The 22,564-nt window shown below is 40.8% G+C and overlaps 1 protein-coding gene across 1 annotated transcript; it reads right to left on the reverse strand.

The window, feature by feature from the left end:
• Positions 1-8,278: 8,278 nt before the first annotated feature.
• On the reverse strand, positions 8,279-13,103 carry LOC139472665 (fibroblast growth factor receptor 3-like). The gene is made up of 3 exons (XM_071255128.1): positions 13,070-13,103; positions 10,306-10,427; positions 8,279-8,530 (listed from the first exon to the last, which is right to left on the reverse strand). The coding sequence occupies exons 1-3, from the start codon at positions 13,101-13,103 to the stop codon at positions 8,279-8,281; spliced, it is 408 nt and encodes a 135-aa protein (XP_071111229.1).
• Positions 13,104-22,564: the final 9,461 nt, after the last annotated feature.

The raw sequence follows: 22,564 nt of genomic DNA on the forward strand, positions 1-22,564 counted from the left end.
GTCAGTATTTGTGAGGATGACCAACATCGGGGTTCAGTGTTAGAATAGGACCCTAGCAATACTGGCTGGTCAAAAGAGGCGACCAAATGAATCGGTTGGTCAGGCTCGGTGACTGGGTTGAAGGCGTGTAATCGTAACGCGACGGTGTGCTTCTTTGTTCAAAATATTAATCACAGGATTGTCTGCTCTGTATTCTATGTAATACTAACAAGTATATAGCTGAGTACGGCGTTAAACAACAAACCAACAATTAAGTAGTGACGATGAGACATACAAGTTGTTTTCGTCCTCAGTGGTCCAACGACGCGGCCAACACTCACTGAGCAGATTTAGAGTTGCGTAAATAACTGCCATTATCATGAGCATCGCCACAGGCAATTGGGATACGAGACCGCCTCCGTGGTCTAGTGGTAGAGCGTCCGCCGGGAATCCCCGGCCGCGTCATACCAAAAGATGTTAAAAGATGGTACTTGCTGTTACCCTGTCTGTCGGCATTAAGGGGCTAAAACAAGGACTGGTCGGCTCGGAGTCAGTATACTGTGCCTGAGTAAGGTATTCATGTTAAACTGCGGCATGGTATCACAGTAGCTAGCGCTATAAGTCGGTATCAGTCCGGACTAGTACAAGCAGCCACACACGCGTGCATGCACGTCGCTATATTAGTGCAATAATCTTGGACACGACGTTAAACCCCATTTCACCTCACCTCACGTTGGGATACGATGACCTGCATGAACCAAGTCATCGAGTTTGGCCACCGTCAGTCGCCTCTTACAACAAGCAGGGACTGTTGGAGACCTTTTCCAATCCCGACCTTTACGGGGAAATACATACTAGAAGGATATAGGAACTAGTATAGAAAATGTCGTTTAAGTAAAAAGTTTTATAACAGACGGCATCCGCGGTCTAGTTCATAGAGCATCTGCCCAGGGAGCGGACAATACTGTGCTTCCATCTCCGGCCACGTCAAACCTCCAGGTCCTGGAGCTCCACATTAAGAGGATAAAACAAGGACTGGTCGACATGGGTTGTTTAGGGAAGAGGGGACCAACTACAGTCCTTTTCTGCCTATAAGTTTCTGACGAGCTGATATTAATTACTTAAACACCAATGGACCAAATCATGTCATATTGTGTCATGTATTAGTGTCACGTGATGTATCTAGATCTGGAAACCATTATGTAGCAGTCGATGACACCCTTTTTTGTTGACTGTATGCATGCACGATTGACTCTTACGTTTCGTCTTGTTCACAGATACAGATCAGTTGATCCGGATAAACGGGATAGCGGAGAGGTTCAAGGTTTTTCTCTGCTGAGCTGTAGACGTCTGATTGGAAATTGAACTGAACTTCACGTCTTCACGTTGTGTTCACTGCCTTACTGATAACGTTCACCGACATCGAACACGGATCGATTCCACTCAATACTCATCGAACGCCCGACTCGTTCTGTGGACAAGTCAACCTGAAGCGTTGACTGAAGCGTTGATATATACACACGCTACTGTAAACAGACACGCTAATGTAAACAGACACGCTTCTGTAAACAGAAACGCATGAACGTACAGAGAAAGGTGTGTTTGTCATGTATGTCCACAACGTATGAACATTACACAGGACACAAACACAAAGAAAACGAATAAAAAAATGATATACATCCAATATTATGATACTCATCTGTGCGTCAATAAAATATTATGTGATACTCATCTGTTTTGTATCTCTATATTTAAGAATTGACTTTCACTTTGAGTGAGTTCATTGGAGTATAAACCTTCATAGAGTGACGGCCAAACTGTATGAACGTCGGAGTTTGCGATAATGTTTGGCCCTCACTCTATGAAGGTTCGAGATCCGTAAACATCCAGGATAGAATAGGTCTTCAGCAACCCATGCTTGCCGTAAAAGGTGACTATGCTTGTCGTAAGAGGTGACTAACAGGATCGGGTGGTCAGGCTCGCTGACATAGTTGATATATGTCATCGTATCCTGATTGTGTGGATCGATGCTCATGATGTCAATCACTAGATTGTCTGGTTAAGACTCAATTATTTACAGACCGCCGTCTTATAGCTGTAATGTTGCTGAGTGCGGCGTTAAACAACAAACAAACAAAATTATAAAGGTTCATAATCTAATGAACTCACACAACGTGAAAGTCAATTCTTTTATTTTGATATAAAACTATCGTTTAACTCAAGGGATGTAGATCCATATCTATACAAATTATAGTAAGTACGTGTGACTTCATGTTTACACTGACAGCCATACAACAACCAGCTGTACCGCGGAATAAAATAGTTCCTCAAAACGAGAGGTGACACGAGGGTATGTATGCTCAACATGCTCTACAGGAAGAACTTTTGTAGTTTCTTAACAAGAAATGTATTCAAATAATATCAACATTAAATAAGAAAGGTATGTTAAGAACTACCTCATTAAGTCAGTCAAAACGACGGCGTGTCGTAATACATTTACATACAGGATAAGACGTCACAATGGCCAACACGACAAACGTAACGAGAGATATTTCCGAAGTTGTTCATGAACCTGTGACTGTTACAAGCGTTACATCACTGATCAATTGGCCGATCATTGAATGGTGATTGCGAACTGCGCATGTCAGCTGAGAGAGAAAACGCTTGTTCACTAGCCCCCGCAAAAATCGACAAAAACTCTACAATCTTGTCAATGGTACCGTTTCACAAAGCAGTCATAAATTTACACGCTCGTAGATTTTACGCCATATTTGCGCAATTTTTACGCCATAGTCTAAGACTGTTTCACAAAGCTACACTAAAACTGGCGTAACCTCGGCCAACTTACACGCACGTAAAAAATACGATTGGAGCTCTTTCCCTTTGTGAGGTAGGATCATTGAATGGTGATTGTAAAGATGTGTACATAGATGCATATGTAACCGATTTTAGTGTGGAGGCAACATCAAAAGTCCAAGACACTGGTTACGGGGTGAGAACGTTTTATTCCCGGTCAATTAAACACACCCTGAAACAATATATCATTCAATATATATAGCGTCATACAATATACCCGAGGCTTAAAAACAGTCCATTACACAAATTAGGTGAAACAAAAATGACAGATCGTATGACAATACAACAAGGGGAGATAACTCCTTGATTAACTCATATCTTCAAAATATCTTCAAATTAAATATGACACAGACGTCTTAATGCAATACGCATATCAAATAGAATAAATGTGAAACTCAGTATCACATAAACATACGAGATGCAAAATAGCATAATTCCTACCCGGTGTATGGCACTAGGGTGCACACGACGTTCACCAAGCTCCGCCAAGCCAGATATACCAAGCGTACCTAAAATCCGTGTAAACAATATGCAACATTATTTCTACAGTAACTACAAATCAACATAGCTATTATCATTACCAACACCTGGAACACATCAAAACAACTTAGGCTAAAATCACATTCGTACTTACATTCACATATACACTATTCTTCTTCTCATATATGAAATCAGTCAATCAATCAAACACTCAAACATGCAACAATTCACTCATAGGGAAAATATAATTACCTGAATGAATTATATGAGTTATTTGATAGTTTTTTGTATTGATTCTATACTCTGAAATGCACTAGAACCTGACTGAAGTGTTATTTACATTTAGGTTAGATTTACCATTATTAAGGTTGAATTTACTTGTTTTATTTATATCCACACAATACAAATATAACATAAAGTGTACACACTCATAAACCAATGTAAGAGATTAAACTAACCTGTGAGGTATTTGCATTTGTTTATGACTCCATGGCATAACAATCCTGATGGTGCAAAGAGTGACTGTGAAGTGCAGCTTTGAATTAGGAAAGAGGGCAAGAGTTTGAATGATCCAATCGGTGTTCATGAAATCAGGCCACGTAATAATGTGGTAGCCCTACCTATCTACCCTTAATCATATTAGAATGAAACTAACTATAGAGCTAATAATAGACTCAACCTTCTGTGTCCTTATAATTATAGCCTGTATCAAAAATGACCAAACCTGTTGATAGAAAAAATACATTCATTAGTTAAAATCGGAAATAATACACCTGCAATTCATAATGCAATTGTCATTAAACAAATATCAATGCAACACTTAAATGACTTAAAACTAATATTTACATAACTATATAATACAATAATATGTATCTGCCACACATAGATTGCTGTAGACTGTCACTGTAGTCTAGACCAGTCGATACTACGATAGTTTGGATGTGCATTTCTTCGTGTTGTTGTCTAGGATGGGTTTTAGCGAGGATAAGGTGAACGGTCATGCAATCAAACTCTCTGACATTTCTCGATGTATACATACCCGTGCTCGTGGGTTTCACCGAAGTGAGACCTGCATCACTTCGGGCTCTCCTCCCACATTAAGCTGACACGCCGTGATATAACTGTAATACTGATAAAGCTCTCTAAAAAAACCTCACTTCTTGCACAATATGGTGTGGGGTTCGCCCAGTTATAGTGATAGCCATAACCGATCCACAGACAAATCTGTCATGGTTGACGTTGGCTTGACGTTCATTTCAACGTCACCAGACACTACCAGGGCGCCTCCTATCAAGTTTGAACTCGATTTCGTAGAGCCTGGTTTCAGATCAATCGATACTGCACTCTTGTCGTTGACCTAAGACGCCCTAAATAGGGTCAATCATCAACATGGTGGGTCTATATTGAAGGTGGTCTGTAAGTAATCGAGTCTGGACCAGACAATCCAGTGACTGACATCATGAGCATCGATCCACGCAATTTGGATACGATGACATGCATCAACAAAGTCAGCGAATCTGACCACCCGATCCTGTTAGTCGTCAAGTATAGTCGCCTTTTATAGTAAATCACAACTGTACGATTTTTTTAAGAGTATAATATTTCACGTGGACGGAGAGTAGTGCTCGAGGTATTACGCTTCACTCAATAATACCTCTGCCGCATCACATTGACCTTTAATTGGTGCCAAAAGTTGATAGCATGATGAAGTTCCATGCAGGCACATTGTGGCCAACTGATCTTACAACAAGCAGGGACTGTTGGAGACCTTTTCCAACCCTGATTTTCACGGGAAAATACATACTAGAAGGATTTAGGAACTAGTACAGAAACTTTCGTTCAAGTAAAAAGTCTGTTTTATAATGGACGGCATCCGTGTTCTAGTTGATAGAGCATCTGCCCAGGGGGCGGACACTGCTTTCCTTCCATCCCCGGCCACATCAAACCTCCAGTTCCTGGCCTTCCGCATTAAGAGGATAAAAAAAGGACTGGTTTACATGGCTCGTTTAGGGAAGAGGTAGCCAACTACAGTCGTTTCCTATCTATAACGAGCTGATACTAATTACATAAATAGCAACCATGTCTAATCATGTCAAACTAATCATGTCATATTCTACCATGAATTTGGAATTTACGCGATTCTGATTGGTCAATCAGAGGCTATTAAATCACAATAAACCCCCTCTGATTGAAACAGCTGGTTTGATGGCCGCATCACCGCCGAAGCTAATATTCATAGAATAGTACTATTTGCAGTCATTGTCGGTAGGCATATTTAAATAATTATATCTACAGGTTACAAAATGCACAGATGCGGTTACTACAATATTCAAAGGATGTGTGGCAATACATTTCGTGCAGAAAAACACGACAGAAATCAACAAAGGGAATGTATTTACATTTTGGAGACAACAGAGAGCTTGGAATTTTGGCGCTTTTCTATATACGACTGTGATGTCATATCTTTTGCGTCAACCAAGTCAGCGAGCCTGACCACCCGATCCCGTATGTCGCCTCTTACGACAAGTATGGTCGCCTTTTGAAGTAAATCACAACTGTACGATTTTTCATGACCCCCTACTTTTTAAGAGTATAATATTTCGCGGGGACGGAGAGAAGTGCTCGAGGTATTACGCTTCACTCAATTATATCTCTGCCGCATCACATTTCCCATTAATTGATGGTTGCTAGCATGATGAAGTGGCCAACTGATCATCAATTTAGTCAGCTTTCAGTTGGGACTGGTAATTCCCGGGCGTTGAAATTTTATACTTACTTGAACTGGGTCGATGTTTCTGCCATAAAATCAGAAACATTAATCTGTTTCGACGAAAGGTCGAGACTGGTTATTTGCTGGCATTGAAGGTATATATTTGACAAAGACACTTGGGACGTACACGTATTTGTTCGCAATCCCCGCCGACGAAAAGGGGGAAAATTCATTTCAGACTATGTGCTTGTCATAAAGCTGAAACATATTTTTTTTATCTTTTTTTTTAAAATTGCAATTTTCACAAACAAGGAAATGGATGAAAAAAGCAAAAAGCGATTATCGTTGAAACATTTTTATTCAAGTATGATATAAACAAGAAATAAAAAACAAGAACATTATGCGTACTATTGTCCATTGTAAAAAGAAATATACATTTCAAGTAAATATAACGTACATAAAGGTATATATCATAAGAACAATATCTCGACACAGTACCGAAAAGTTAATGAATTCATAAAATGGATAATGTCACTGCTTTATATTTGAATTTTATAATTGAAAGCTTTAGCGCCATAAATAATACCGTACGACACTCGGTAATGACAGAAAAGGTACAGGCAATCGACGTGATGATTGTGTGAATGTGCAGGGAATATCCACCTGTGCATAGAATGGACTTGACCGACAATGCCGAGGTCGGATTGTATTGAGTCATCATTATTAAGACACGGTTAAACATTTTTAATATTTTTATTATATCTTTGTGTACATCTTATCATCACCCTTAAGGATGTGTAGATAATGTTAATCCTATATAAAAAATAAACGACGATTGAGAGTTGTTTATCGTTCAATAAAGCACTGAAAAGAGAATAAACCACACGGGGCCGCTTCACGGGCAGACGTTGTATCCACTAGATCACGGAGGCGGTCACCGGACAGCCGTTCGATGCAACTAGACCACGAAGACAGTCTCCGGACAGACGTTGTATCCACTAGATCTATGAGGCGGTCTCCAGACAGACGTTGTATCCAGCAGACCACGGACCTTTTTTTACCCTGGAAAAATTAATCGTTTACCCGTGCGTGCGTGCGTGCATGAGTGGGTGAGTGCTTTTAGCAACATAAATCATATCACAATAACACACTACCGAACACAATATCACGTTACACTTTTGATAACCAAGAAGGTTGAGGTCAAGAGTATGTCACTTATATTGCACCTTTTTGCGGCTTGTAAAAGCCGGGACAGACGGGGTTTGAGGTCGCGTTCAAGAGTATGACACTTATATAGCGACGTCTGGCGGCTTGTAATAGCCGAGACAGACGGGGTTTGACGTCTCGTTCAAGAGTATGGCACTAATATAGCGATGTCTGGCGGCTTGTAATAGCCGGGACAGACGGGGTTTGACGTCGCGTTCAAGAGTATGGCACTTATATAGCGACGTCTGGCGGCTTGTAATTGCCGAGACAGACAGGGTTTGACGTCGAGTTCAAGAGTATGGCACTTATATAGCGATGTCTGGAGGCGTGTAAAATACCGAGAAAGATGCCAGAATGAAAGGTGGCTAGCCCACGGAGATAGCGCACAGCAGATACCCTACTCAGGAACAGTAAACTGACTCCGACACGACCAGTCCTTGTTGTATCACTTTATGACGAGCGCCAGCCAGGGCAACATCAAGGCATTCGTTCGGTTAAACAAATTTCCGGATAAACGAAGTAGTGATTGTATGTGTTGACATAGGCCCAGGATTATAGAAGCTATGGATATGATCCTCTGGATCTTTGTGAACGTGAAAACATCCCTGGAGGTACTCCTTTAATTGAGGTGTCCGGATTAAAGGAGTGCGGAATAAAGGATTAAGGGACGAGGGATGCCATTACCAAAGTTAACATTTTCTTGATATCTGTCAGTTATAACCAAATACTGAATTGAAATCATTGAATAAGCAGCATGTAATATCGAGTTTTATGCAATCAAGCGAGTGGATGAGTTTTGTTTAATGCCGCTTTTAAAAATATACCGGTTATATCGCGGCGTGTCAGCTTACCACTTCGCTGAAACGAAGCACGGGTATGGTGCTGACAAACCTAGAAACATAATCGGGGCGAACTGGGATTCGAACCCAGTGGAATCATAGGTTTCTGGCGTGTCTAAGGGACGCAACTCTGTACAGCGAATACCGGCGCCTCAGACGACTTGGCCATCGGTGCCCCCTGAATGCAGTCAACCATTTATGGATTAAATCAATATTTTAAGCTACCTGGTGTGACTATCTCCCACAGCAGCACCCCGAAGGCCCAGACGTCTGCCTTGTGACTGTGTAACCCCTCCATCAAGGCTTCGGGGGACATCCACCGGACAGGGAGCGGCCCCTTAGACGTCCTCTCGTACACGTCCACACCCTCCACATCTCTCGCGAGACCGAAGTCCGAGATCTTGCACACACAGTTGTAGCCAACCAGCACGTTTCTAGCAGCGACGTCACGATGCACAATCTGGAACGGCATGGTCACATAAATCAAATCACTGTCAAACTACGGTGTGAGGGAGGGTTATTTTACGCCGTAGTCGGCAATAAAGAAGAAGAAGGAGAAGAGGAAGAAGAAGAAGAAGAACGAGTAAGAGGAGTTATTTTGCGCCACAGTCAGCAAGAAAGAAGAAGAAGAGGAAGAAGAAGTAGAAGAAGAAGGAGGAGGAGGTCCTGGCCACAATAACTAGTGATTGATATAATGAGCAACGATCTACACTGGTGCGGGTACGATAACACACAGTCAACCATGTTAATGAGAGTGACAAGCCGATCTAATTTAGAGGCCTATTTCCACAAGCAACAGTCAGTTTGGGGCCCACTCTAGCCCTGGAGAGGAAGTCATTAAAAATGAGGCCTTGAAAAAACTACGTTTTTCAACTTAGATTTTGATATTTTACCAAAGTCATATTCATAAATAGACTTCAGGTTGCGCCTCAGCATTTTCTTCTGGGCAAGGATAGACTTAACTGCAAGATGTTTAACTGCAAGAGTTAAGACAAATCCAAGAGTCTTCATGACTACGGTCCCTGGTCGCCATGGGATGATCCCGAGATATCACTGCATTCACTCTAAGATCATATCGGATTATGTATATTCAGAGATTATATTTATTCTCTACACATTTCATATTACATATTCCCTGATTATACATATTATTCCCTGATTACACATATTCCCTAGTTATACAAATTTCCTGATTATACATATTCCCTAGGTAGACATAATTCCTGATCATACATATTCCCTAGTTAGACATATTTCCTGATCATACATATTCCCTAGTAAGACATATTTCCTGATCATACACATTCCCTAGAAAGACATATTCCTTGATCAGGCACATCCCTTGGTTAGACATATTCCATGATCAGGCACATTCCTTGGTTAGACATATTCCCTAGTCATATATATTCCCTAGTTATGCATATTCACTAGTTATACATATTCCCTGATTGTACATATTCCCTCGTTAGACACATTCTTTAGTTAGACATATTCCCTGATTATACATATTTCCTAATAATACATATTCCGTGATTATATATATTCCCTGATTATGCATACTCCTTAGTTATACATATTTCCTGATTATGCATACTCCCTAGTTATACATAATCCCTGATTAGACTTCTTCGCTGATCATACATAAACCCTTATTATACCTATTCCTTAGCTACACATACTCCCTGATCATACGTATTCACTCGTTACCCAGGCTCCCTGATTATACATATTCACTAGTTATGCATATTCCCTGATTGTACATATTCCCTAGTTAGACATATTCCCTAGTTAGACATATTCCCTAGAATACATATTCCCTGAGTATACATATTCTCTAGTTATACATATTCCCTATTTATACATATTCCCTGATTAGGCATATTCCCTAGATATACATATTCCCTGATTACACATATTCCCTGATTATACTTTTCCCTAGTTATACATATCCCCTGTTCATACATATTCTCTAGTTAAACATATTCCCTAGTTATACATATCCCCTAGTTATACATAATCCCTGATTACACATATTCCCTGATTATACTTTTCCCTAGTTATACATATTCCCTGATTATAATATTCCCTAGTTATACACATCCCCCGATTACACATATCCCCTAGTTATACATATTCCCTAGTTAGACATATTCCCTAGTTATACATATTCCTTGATGAGATTTATTCCCCTGTTACACATATTCCCTGGTTAGACAATTATTCAAACAAACCTACACAGGTAGCGTCCAGGTGCTGCATTCCCAGAGCTGTCTGCAAAGCAAAGGACAGTAGATCCTTGGCGGTCAGCTCCCAGTCTTCTCCACCTTTGAGAATTTCCTCTACCGCTAGGGGCTCCCCTGCACACTAAGGGGACTCTTCAAGGTCTTGTCATAGGCAGGGCGGCGTCTGGGCAGGTAGTTGCGCAGATCTACGCCGGGAATATACTTCAAGATCAGGAGGAGAGGCTCGTAACGCCAGAGAATTGTCACGTTGATATTGACTCGTTATACTAGCATACACATCACCTCCACAAACAAAACAATGGCGAAGATTGATGCTCATGATGTCAATCACTGGATTGTCTGGTCCAGACTCGATTATTTGCAGATCTCCGTCATATAGCTGGAATATTGCTGAGCGCAGCGTTAAACAACAAACAAACAAACGTTGAAAAAAGATATATTAATTTATCAACAGAATCCAAGTCCTTGCCAAATACTCCTTGACAAATTGCCCAATAGTTGAGGTATCAGGGTTTTGCCATTTGTTATCATTATAAGGGCCAGTGGACTAAAACTCTAAGTTTCTAGCCCTGTGATTAGGGCCATTTGTTTTCTTCTTTTTTTCTTGAAAAATTTAAGTTTATTTAGTTTCATGTTTATTTCAAGATAGTAAGTTGAAATTTCAAGATACTCAATTGAAATTTCAAGTTGCTACGTTGAAATTTTAAGATGCTACGTTGAAATTTCAAGATACTAACTTGAATTTTCAAGATACATACTTAGTTGAAATTTCAATATAATCACTTAGTATCTTGAAATTTCAACTTGGTATCTTGAAATTTCAAGATCATATCGAAACAAATAAAGAGCAAATGGCCCTAAGAGGCTTCCGTAGGTCAAAATAAAATCGAAATTAAATATACCTCGGTATCATCTCTTGATGTTGTCAAGATATTTATTTTTATTTCGAGATTAGGTTTGTCTGCATTGAGGTTCCCATTAACGCGTGGAAGTGCTATGTGATATCAGTCAACTGATTATAATTGCTATTAGTCAGGTGAACGGCCTGTGTTGACATCAAATGTGGATGCTGTTTCTGGCAGACCAGGAAGCTGTATGCTCTAAGCTGCTAGCTAGGCTTAAGTTAAATATATGTGTTTCGCTACGTAATGATAGAGAACACAGACTCTGGCTGCTTGCACTTGACTGTCCTGAACAGTTCCCAAACCTGTCTTATCTTGTACGACTGGGATGCCTAGATATAGAATCTAGGGAATGTCGATGTAGAATTGTAACTCATGATATTATTAAGCATGTCTTTTTGTATTGTACATTGAATATGAATGACAGAAAAGAACTATTTGAAATCATTTGTGATGTGATAAATGTCTCAACATTTGCAAGACTATGTAGTGAGGACGATGATATAATCCAATCTGTACTACTTGGCGGTATGCCTGAGTGTGTTAGCTCTTTATCTCAAAGTCTATGGGGTGAACTTATGGTTATCGTGTCAAGATACTGTATGAAACGGCTGTATCTGTTACAAAACAGTTATAAGAATGCTTGATTGTCATGCATTTTGTAGTGATCATTTCTCATAATATTGTTAAATTGTACTACTGTACAACTCTGTTATTATACATAATATCATATATGATATGTATCTTCAATATCTGGAGGAAATAAAGAATATAGAATATCTATCTAACAGAATGCAATATAAGTAGATAACATTTAATAACTACCCATCCACAAATCCACATTTGATGACGTCACAAGTGCACCTAGTAACCTCACGTGACTGATGACGTCACATAACCTTGACCTTGGGGGTGGGGGGTGGGGGTGGGGTGTTGTCAATGTCATTGCCTCATTAATATGCAGAATAACTCATTAATATGCAAATGTATGCATGACATCACAGGTCGATTAGGTTAATAAAGGGTCAACTGACCAGATGCAATCATGCAATTAATGACTTGACCATTCGTTAACCGTACAACACGGGATAGTAATGAATGTTCCTATATGGACATGTTACTACGACCGGGGTTGGGTTGGGTCTTGACTCACGCGGAATGGAATGTCATTGTGAGACCATTTTGGCGCGAGAACATGTGGTGAACATTTGAACCTTTTGCTTTGAAGACATTTCTCTGTGTACATTCGGTGGCCGGCTATGTGTGGTAATATTTAAAAGCCCAGGAACAGGTGCATGTAGAAAGATCTCCCGATATTCAATTACATTCATTAAGGGTCAACTGACCGGATGCAATTAATTACTTGACCATTCGTTAAACGTAGAACAACACGTGTCTAAAAACAAGATGGCGGACGTTGCCATGAACGCTCACGGGCTGTCACGTGTCCTCGGTTTGAATCTCGCGCCTGACCTACAAGTCAGTTCTATGAGGCCCCATTCCACATCTCAGGCTAAGTTGATCCATAAGTGCAATAACTCATTCATTGTGAAATATAATCATGACGTCACAGGTCAGAAAGAGTAATGAGAGGTCTGTTGTTCCAATGCAAGAAGGAAATGTGTTAATGAGTCCTTCATTAAGTGAGAACAAAGCGTAGTAATGAGTGTCCCTATATGGAAGTGGCTACTACGAGGTTCAAATGTGATTCACGGGGAAAGGAATGTCATTGTTAGACATATTCCATTGATGCATGTATTTCGTGTAGTTATGACTGTCACATGTGGCAAAGAGGGGTGTGAGTTGAATTTCCATAGAAACCACATGTCCAGTTCTTAACTCTTCTAGTGTTACCTCTTATAAGTTCCTTGTAACATTCAGTTGCCATGACAACTAAATAAAAAAATAAGGGTTAACAGTCTTGACTCCAAGAGGTCAGCTCTGAGAAATATAGAGTCGGTATCGCGAAACCCGTGTGTTGAAGACTGCAAAGTATGCCAGTCTGATCTGAGACGTTTTAATACTGTAAAATTACATTCTTTTTCTAAAAGATGTTTGGAGTTCAAAATGTCGATTCAGTTTCCTTTTTTCAATGGAAAAATACTCGTTTAACCCATACCCAGAATCATTTTCATGAGAAAAAATAGAGTGAAATAACGTAGTTTAGTGGATAACTTCTGAGAGATAAGATTACTTGAGCATCCATTAACAAAGAACAATAATTTACTTTTTATGAAATGTAACAAAGTGATTTCTGATACAGACTATACTTTGGTGTGCGAGCGGCGCACAACTTTTGGGTACATGCTATGGCATTGCGATTCCTGGCTGTAGATGTTATAGTCTGTTTCTGCATGATGTATGATGTGTATGAAAAAAAACCTTGATTGAGTTTATTATGTTATCATGAGTCCAACGAATTCTCATTTAGGAAAAAAAAAAGTACATGTTCAAATTCAATGTTCCCTTTGTTCAAGGATGTGTGCACCACAAATGGCGTCCCATTGAAGAACCATCATAATTAAGAGACATAGTGATGTAGTTACCTTTACCTATGTGCTCTTTAATATAGTCAGACATGATCGATCAATGTATTCTTATATTGTCTTTTTTTTTATCTCTTTTTACAAAACAGTTACGATTAATCTTAAGGTTTTAAAAAAGGTGATCTTAGCATAGTGTTAGTTAACCATTGTCATGATACATTTCTATGACTCGAGATAAAGTTAGAATATTCTGAATTTAGCATGATTAGTTTTTTAAAACCTTAAGATTAATCGTTTGGTGTATTGTGTCCTCTGTCAGTGGTCAGGAAGATAACCCGATGATCAATTCAACGCAAGCTTCACCAAGTACATATTCGCTGGGGAGTCACGTGATCACCTTCTTTACAGCGCTCAATGGGCATAGTAATATTTCCATATTTAGTTAGTGTACTATGTACACAGTTGTCGACGCATCTAACAGTAGATCACATTGCTTATATTGTTACAAGTGAGGTTTATTTTACAACACTCCGAATGAGTTCGTATATGCTATACACATAACACCTTGTTTTGTCCGTGTTCTATGAGGCACCATTCCACATCTCAGGCTACGTTGATCCATAAGTGCAATAACTCATTCATTGTGAAATATAATCATGACGTCACAGGTCAGAAAGAGTAATGAGGATAACTTCTAAGAGATAAGATTACTTGAGCATTCATTAACAAAGAACAATGGATAGTAATGAATATCCTTATATGGAAACTTAGGTCACCAATCCCTCATTAATATGCAAGATAACTCATTAATATGTAAATGTATAAGTGATGTATCAGGTGAATTAGATGAATACAGGGTCAACTGACCAGATGCAATTTACTTACATTAACAAAGAACAATGGATAGTAATGAATATCCTCATATGGAAACTTGACATCGCACGCGAAATGGAATGTTATTGCGACTGAATTTTGCCGCCTTTTTGCCCCCTCTCTACATGCTCATTCGGGGGGCTGCGTCTGCTGAGATTATCAGCCCAGGAATAAGAGTGTGATTTATGTCAATATGTGTTATAAAACTCAACGGTCGTGTTGACGTCACAGGTCAGAAAGAGTAATGAGAGGTCTGTTGTTCCAATGCAAGAAGGAAATGTGTTAATGAGTCCTTCATTAAGTGAGAACAAAGCATAGTAATGAGTGTCCCTATATGGAAGTGGCTACTACGAGGTTCAAATGTGATTCACGGGGAAAGGAATGTCATTGTTAGACATATTCCATTGATTTTGTGTAGTTATGACTGTCACATGTGGCAAAGAGGGGTGTGAGTTGAATTTCCATAGAAACCACATGCCCAGTTCTTAACTCTTCTAGTGTTACCTCTTATAAGTTCCTTTTAACATTCAGTTGTCATGACAACTAAATAAAAAAATAAGGGTTAACAGTCTTGACTCCAAGAGGTCAGCTCTGAGAAATATAGAGTCGGTATCGCGAAACCCGTGTGTTGAAGACTGCAAAGTATGCCAGTCTGATCTGAGACGTTTTAATACTGTAAAATTACATTCTTTTTCTAAAAGATGTTTGGAGTTCAAAATGTCGATTCAGTTTCCTTTTTTCAATGGAAAAATACTCGTTTAACCCATACCCAGAATCATTTTCATGAGAAAAAATAGAGTGAAATAACGTAGTTTAGTAAATAACTTCTAAGAGATAAGATTACTTGAGCATTCATTAACAAAGAACAATGGATAGTAATGAATATCCTTATATGGAAACTTAGGTCACCAATCCCTCATTAATATGCAAGATAACTCATTAATGTGTAAATGTATAAGTGATGTATCAGGTGAATTAGATGAATACAGGGTCAACTGACCAGATGCAATTTACTTACATTAACAAAGAACAATGGATAGTAAAGAATATCCTCATATGGAAACTTGTCATCGTACGCGAAATGGAATGTTATTGCGACTGAATTTTGCCGCCTTTTTGTACCTTTTCTCCATGCTCATTCGGGGGGGCTGCGTCTGCTGAGATTATCAGCCCAGGAATAAGAGTGTGATCTATGTCAATATGTGTTATAAAACTCAAGGGTCGTGTTGAGTGACTGACATTTTCACTCTAACCTTGCTGACAGATAAGACGTCCGTTTTCAAAATGAAGAGAGTTTCAGAGGATATATTTGGACCTACAGTCATTTTCACAAAGCATAGCAAGACCAAGTCGAGAAAAACATGTCGGAGAAAATCAGTGGCATCAAAGGGGTCACCGAAGAGACTGGTTGCATCTAAGAAGAAAAAGATGACAACCAAGAAAGCGAAAATGACTATACTGAAAATGCAACCCCTGTCGAAAGTAAAGGCTGCATAAACACCCTCCTCCTCCTCCTCTTCCTCCTCTAGATAAACACCCTCCTCCTCCTCCTCCTCCTCTGGATAAACACCCTTCTCCTCCTCCTCCTCCTCCTCTGGATAAACACCCTCCTCCTCCTCCTCCTCTGGATAAACACCCTCCTCCTCCTCCTCCTCCTCTGGATAAACACCCTCCTCCTCCTCTGGATAAACACCCTCCTCCTCCTCCTCTGGATAAACACCCTCCTCCTCCTCCTCCTCTGGATAAACACCCTCCTCCTCCTCCTCCTCCTATGGATAAACACCCTCCTCCTCCTCCACCTCCTCCTCTGGATAAACACCCTCCTCCTCCTCCTCCTCTGGATAAACACCCTCCTCCTCCTCCTCCTCCTCCTCCTCTGGATAAACACCCTCCTCCTCCTCCTCCTCCTCTGGATAAACACCCTCCTCCTCCTCCTCCTCCTCCTCCTCCTCCTCTGGATAAACACCCTCCTCCTCCTCCTCCTCCTCCTCCCCTGGATAAACACCCTCCTCCTCCTCCTCCTCCTCTGGATAAACACCCTCCTCCTCCTCCTCCTCTGGATAAACACCCTCCTCCTCCTCCTCCTCCTCTGGATAAACACCCTCCTCCTCCTCCTCTGGATAAACACCCTCCTCCTCCTCCTCCTCCTCTGGATAAACACCCTCCTCCTCCTCCTCCTCTGGATAAACACCCTCCTCCTCCTCCTCCTCCTCCTCTGGATAAACACCCTCCTCCTCCTCCTCCTCCTCTGGATAAACACCCTCCTCCTCCTCCTCCTCCTTTGGATAAACACCACCCTCCTCCTCCTCCTCCTCTGGATAAACACCCTCCTCCTCCTCCTCTTTTGGATAAACACCAAAGGAGGAGGAGGAGGAGGAGGAGGGTGTTTATCCAGAGGAGGAGGAGGGTGTTTATCCAGAGGAGGAGGAGGAGGAGGAGGAGGAGGAGGAGGAGGAGGGTGTTTATCCAGAGGAGGAGGAGGAGGGTGGTGTTTATCCAAAGGAGGAGGAGGAGGAGGAGGAGGAGGAGGATGTTTATCCAGAGGAAGAGGAGGAGGAGGAGGAGGGTGTTTATCCAGAGGAGGAGGAGGAGGAGGGTGTTTATCCAGATGAGGAGGAGGAGGAGGAGGAGGAGGAGGAGGAGGGTGTTTATCCAAAGGAGGAGGAGGAGGAGGAGGAGGGTGTTTATCCAGAGGAAGAGGAGGAGGAGGAGGAGGGTGTTTATCCAGAGGAGGAGGAGGAGGAGGAGGAGGGTGTTTATCCAGAGGAGGAGGAGGAGGAGGGTGTTTATCCAGAGGAGGAGGAGGAGGAGGGTGTTTATCCAGAGGAGGAGGAGGAGGAGGGTGTTTATCCAGAGGAGGAGGAGGAGGAGGAGGGTGTTTATCCAGGGGAGGAGGAGGAGGAGGAGGAGGAGGAGGGTGTTTATCCAGAGGAGGAGGAGGAGGAGGAGGAGGAGGGTGTTTATCCAGAGGAGGAGGAGGAGCGTGTTTATCCAGAGGAGGAGGAGGAGGAGGGTGTTTATCCAGAGGAGGGGGAGGAGGAGGAGGGTGTTTATCCAAAGGAGGAGGAGGAGGAGGAGGGTGTTTATCCAGAGGAGGAGGAGGAGGAGGAGGGTGTTTATCCAGAGGAGGAGGAGGAGGAGGAGGAGGAGGGTGTTTATCCAGAGGAGGAGGAGGAGGAGGAGGGTGTTTATCCAGAGGAGGAGGAGGAGGAGGAGGAGGGTGTTTATCCAGAGGAGGAGGAGGAGGAGGAGGAGGAGGAGGATGTTTATCCAGAGGCGGAGGAGGAGGAGGAGGAGGGTGTTTATCCAGAGGAGGAGGAGGAGGAGGAGGAGGGTGTTTATCCAGAGGAGGAGGAGGAGGAGGAGGAGGAGGGTGTTTATCCAGAGGAGGAGGAGGAGGAGGAGGGTGTTTATCCAGAGGAGGAGGAGGAGGAGGGTGTTTATCCAGAGGAGGAGGAGGAGGGTGTTTATCCAGAGGAGGAGGAGGGTGTTTATCCAGAGGAGGAGGAGGAGGAGGAGGGTGTTTATCCAGAGGAGGAGGAGGAGGAGAAGAAGGGTGTTTATCCAGAGGAGGAGGAGGAGGAGGAGGGTGTTTATCTAGAGGAGGAAGAGGAGGAGGAGGAGGGTGTTTATGCAGCCTTTACTTTCGACAGGGGTTGCATTTTCAGTATAGTCATTTTCGCTTTCTTGGTTGTCATCTTTTTCTTCTTAGATGCAACCAGTCTCTTCGGTGACCCCTTTGATGCCATTGATTTTCTCCGACATGTTTTTCTCGACTTGGTCTTGCTATGCTTTGTGAAAATGACTGTAGGTCCAAATATATCCTCTGAAACTCTCTTCATTTTGAAAACGGACGTCTTATCTGTCAGCAAGGTTAGAGTGAAAATGTCAGTCACTCAACACGACCCTTGAGTTTTATAACACATATTGACATAGATCACACTCTTATTCCTGGGCTGATAATCTCAGCAGACGCAGCCCCCCCGAATGAGCATGGAGAAAAGGTGCAAAAAGGCGGCAAAATTCAGTCGCAATAACATTCCATTTCGCGTACGATGACAAGTTTCCATATGAGGATATTCTTTACTATCCATTGTTCTTTGTTAATGTAAGTAAATTGCATCTGGTCAGTTGACCCTGTATTCATCTAATTCACCTGATACATCACTTATACATTTACACATTAATGAGTTATCTTGCATATTAATGAGGGATTGGTGACCTAAGTTTCCATATAAGGATATTCATTACTATCCATTGTTCTTTGTTAATGAATGCTCAAGTAATCTTATCTCTTAGAAGTTATTTACTAAACTACGTTATTTCACTCTATTTTTTCTCATGAAAATGATTCTGGGTATGGGTTAAACGAGTATTTTTCCATTGAAAAAAGGAAACTGAATCGACATTTTGAACTCCAAACATCTTTTAGAAAAAGAATGTAATTTTACAGTATTAAAACGTCTCAGATCAGACTGGCATACTTTGCAGTCTTCAACACACGGGTTTCGCGATACCGACTCTATATTTCTCAGAGCTGACCTCTTGGAGTCAAGACTGTTAACCCTTATTTTTTTATTTAGTTGTCATGACAACTGAATGTTAAAAGGAACTTATAAGAGGTAACACTAGAAGAGTTAAGAACTGGGCATGTGGTTTCTATGGAAATTCAACTCACACCCCTCTTTGCCACATGTGACAGTCATAACTACACAAAATCAATGGAATATGTCTAACAATGACATTCCTTTCCCCGTGAATCACATTTGAACCTCGTAGTAGCCACTTCCATATAGGGACACTCATTACTATGCTTTGTTCTCACTTAATGAAGGACTCATTAACACATTTCCTTCTTGCATTGGAACAACAGACCTCTCATTACTCTTTCTGACCTGTGACGTCAACACGACCGTTGAGTTTTATAACACATATTGACATAAATCACACTCTTATTCCTGGGCTGATAATCTCAGCAGACGCAGCCCCCCGAATGAGCATGTAGAGAGGGGGCAAAAAGGCGGCAAAATTCAGTCGCAATAACATTCCATTTCGCGTGCGATGTCAAGTTTCCATATGAGGATATTCATTACTATCCATTGTTCTTTGTTAATGTAAGTAAATTGCATCTGGTCAGTTGACCCTGTATTCATCTAATTCACCTGATACATCACTTATACATTTACATATTAATGAGTTATCTTGCATATTAATGAGGGATTGGTGACCTAAGTTTCCATATAAGGATATTCATTACTATCCATTGTTCTTTGTTAATGAATGCTCAAGTAATCTTATCTCTTAGAAGTTATCCTCATTACTCTTTCTGACCTGTGACGTCATGATTATATTTCACAATGAATGAGTTATTGCACTTATGGATCAACGTAGCCTGAGATGTGGAATGGTGCCTCATAGAACACGGACAAAACAAGGTGTTATGTGTATAGCATATACGAACTCATTCGGAGTGTTGTAAAATAAACCTCACTTGTAACAATATAAGCAATGTGATCTACTGTTAGATGCGTCGACAACTGTGTACATAGTACACTAACTAAATATGGAAATATTACTATGCCCATTGAGCGCTGTAAAGAAGGTGATCACGTGACTCCCCAGCGAATATGTACTTGGTGAAGCTTGCGTTGAATTGATCATCGGGTTATCTTCCTGACCACTGACAGAGGACACAATACACCAAACGATTAATCTTAAGGTTTTAAAAAACTAATCATGCTAAATTCAGAATATTCTAACTTTATCTCGAGTCATAGAAATGTATCATGACAATGGTTAACTAACACTATGCTAAGATCACCTTTTTAAAACCTTAAGATTAATCGTAACTGTTTTGTAAAAAGAGATAAAAAAAAAGACAATATAAGAATACATTGATCGATCATGTCTGACTATATTAAAGAGCACATAGGTAAAGGTAACTACATCACTATGTCTCTTAATTATGATGGTTCTTCAATGGGACGCCATTTGTGGTGCACACATCCTTGAACAAAGGGAACATTGAATTTGAACATGTACTTTTTTTTTTCCTAAATGAGAATTCGTTGGACTCATGATAACATAATAAACTCAATCAAGGTTTTTTTTCATACACATCATACATCATGCAGAAACAGACTATAACATCTACAGCCAGGAATCGCAATGCCATAGCATGTACCCAAAAGTTGTGCGCCGCTCGCACACCAAAGTATAGTCTGTATCAGAAATCACTTTGTTACATTTCATAAAAAGTAAATTATTGTTCTTTGTTAATGGATGCTCAAGTAATCTTATCTCTCAGAAGTTATCCACTAAACTACGTTATTTCACTCTATTTTTTCTCATGAAAATGATTCTGGGTATGGGTTAAACGAGTATTTTTCCATTGAAAAAAGGAAACTGAATCGACATTTTGAACTCCAAACATCTTTTAGAAAAAGAATGTAATTTTACAGTATTAAAACGTCTCAGATCAGACTGGCATACTTTGCAGTCTTCAACACACGGGTTTCGCGATACCGACTCTATATTTCTCAGAGCTGACCTCTTGGAGTCAAGACTGTTAACCCTTATTTTTTTATTTAGTTGTCATGGCAACTGAATGTTACAAGGAACTTATAAGAGGTAACACTAGAAGAGTTAAGAACTGGACATGTGGTTTCTATGGAAATTCAACTCACACCCCTCTTTGCCACATGTGACAGTCATAACTACACGAAATACATGCATCAATGGAATATGTCTAACAATGACATTCCTTTCCCCGTGAATCACATTTGAACCTCGTAGTAGCCACTTCCATATAGGGACACTCATTACTACGCTTTGTTCTCACTTAATGAAGGACTCATTAACACATTTCCTTCTTGCATTGGAACAACAGACCTCTCATTACTCTTTCTGACCTGTGACGTCATGATTATATTTCACAATGAATGAGTTATTGCACTTATGGATCAACTTAGCCTGAGATGTGGAATGGGGCCTCATAGAACTGACTTGTAGGTCAGGCGCGAGATTCAAACCGAGGACACGTGACAGCCCGTGAGCGTTCATGGCAACGTCCGCCATCTTGTTTTTAGACACGTGTTGTTCTACGTTTAACGAATGGTCAAGTAATTAATTGCATCCGGTCAGTTGACCCTTAATGAATGTAATTGAATATCGGGAGATCTTTCTACATGCACCTGTTCCTGGGCTTTTAAATATTACCACACATAACCGGCCACCGAATGTACACAGAGAAATGTCTTCAAAGCAAAAGGTTCAAATGTTCACCACATGTTCTCGCGCCAAAATGGTCTCACAATGACATTCCATTCCGCGTGAGTCAAGACCCAACCCAACCCCGGTCGTAGTAACATGTCCATATAGGAACATTCATTACTATCCCGTGTTGTACGGTTAACGAATGGTCAAGTCATTAATTGCATGATTGCATCTGGTCAGTTGACCCTTTATTAACCTAATCGACCTGTGATGTCATGCATACATTTGCATATTAATGAGTTATTCTGCATATTAATGAGGCAATGACATTGACAACACCCCACCCCCACCCCCCACCCCCAAGGTCAAGGTTATGTGACGTCATCAGTCACGTGAGGTTACTAGGTGCACTTGTGACGTCATCAAATGTGGATTTTTGGATGGGTAGTTATTAAATGTTATCTACTAATATATAGAGCAACAGCAGTCGCCTCTGGATAGACAACAATTTGTTTCAACTAATATATCGTACTATCTGCAACAGCTGTACCCCGTATCATTGATTTAATTTCCGTTTAGGGTTAGAGATACGCGAGTCTGATTATTCTCTGCAACTGACGTTGTAAGTTTACACGACTGCTGATTTCTTCATCCAGTCTGTGTGGCTTTCATCAAACACGAAGAACCGAACAGCTCTATTGGAGTCATATACCCATTCAACATTACATTATTAGAAGAACTTTTTGTCTGAAGGGTGCGTTTTGGAAATTTAAGA

The sequence above is a fragment of the Haliotis cracherodii genome, unplaced genomic scaffold (assembly GCF_022045235.1).
Source record: "Haliotis cracherodii isolate W230 unplaced genomic scaffold, xgHalCrac1.p SCAF_25, whole genome shotgun sequence".
Classification (NCBI taxonomy): domain Eukaryota; kingdom Metazoa; phylum Mollusca; class Gastropoda; order Lepetellida; family Haliotidae; genus Haliotis; species Haliotis cracherodii.

Bases quoted from the DNA above. Each gene is read 5' to 3' on its own strand.
- LOC139472665 (XM_071255128.1), bottom strand. From the start codon at position 13,103: ATGGCAACTGAATGTTACAAGGAACTTATAAGAG. The intron at 10,428-13,069 runs GTAACACTAGAA...CTTAGTGTGCAG, and splicing joins TTACAAGGAACTTATAAGAG to GGGAGCCCCTAGCGGTAGAG. The intron at 8,531-10,305 runs GTAGGTTTGTTT...ATGCCGTTCCAG, and splicing joins AGCACCTGGACGCTACCTGT to ATTGTGCATCGTGACGTCGC.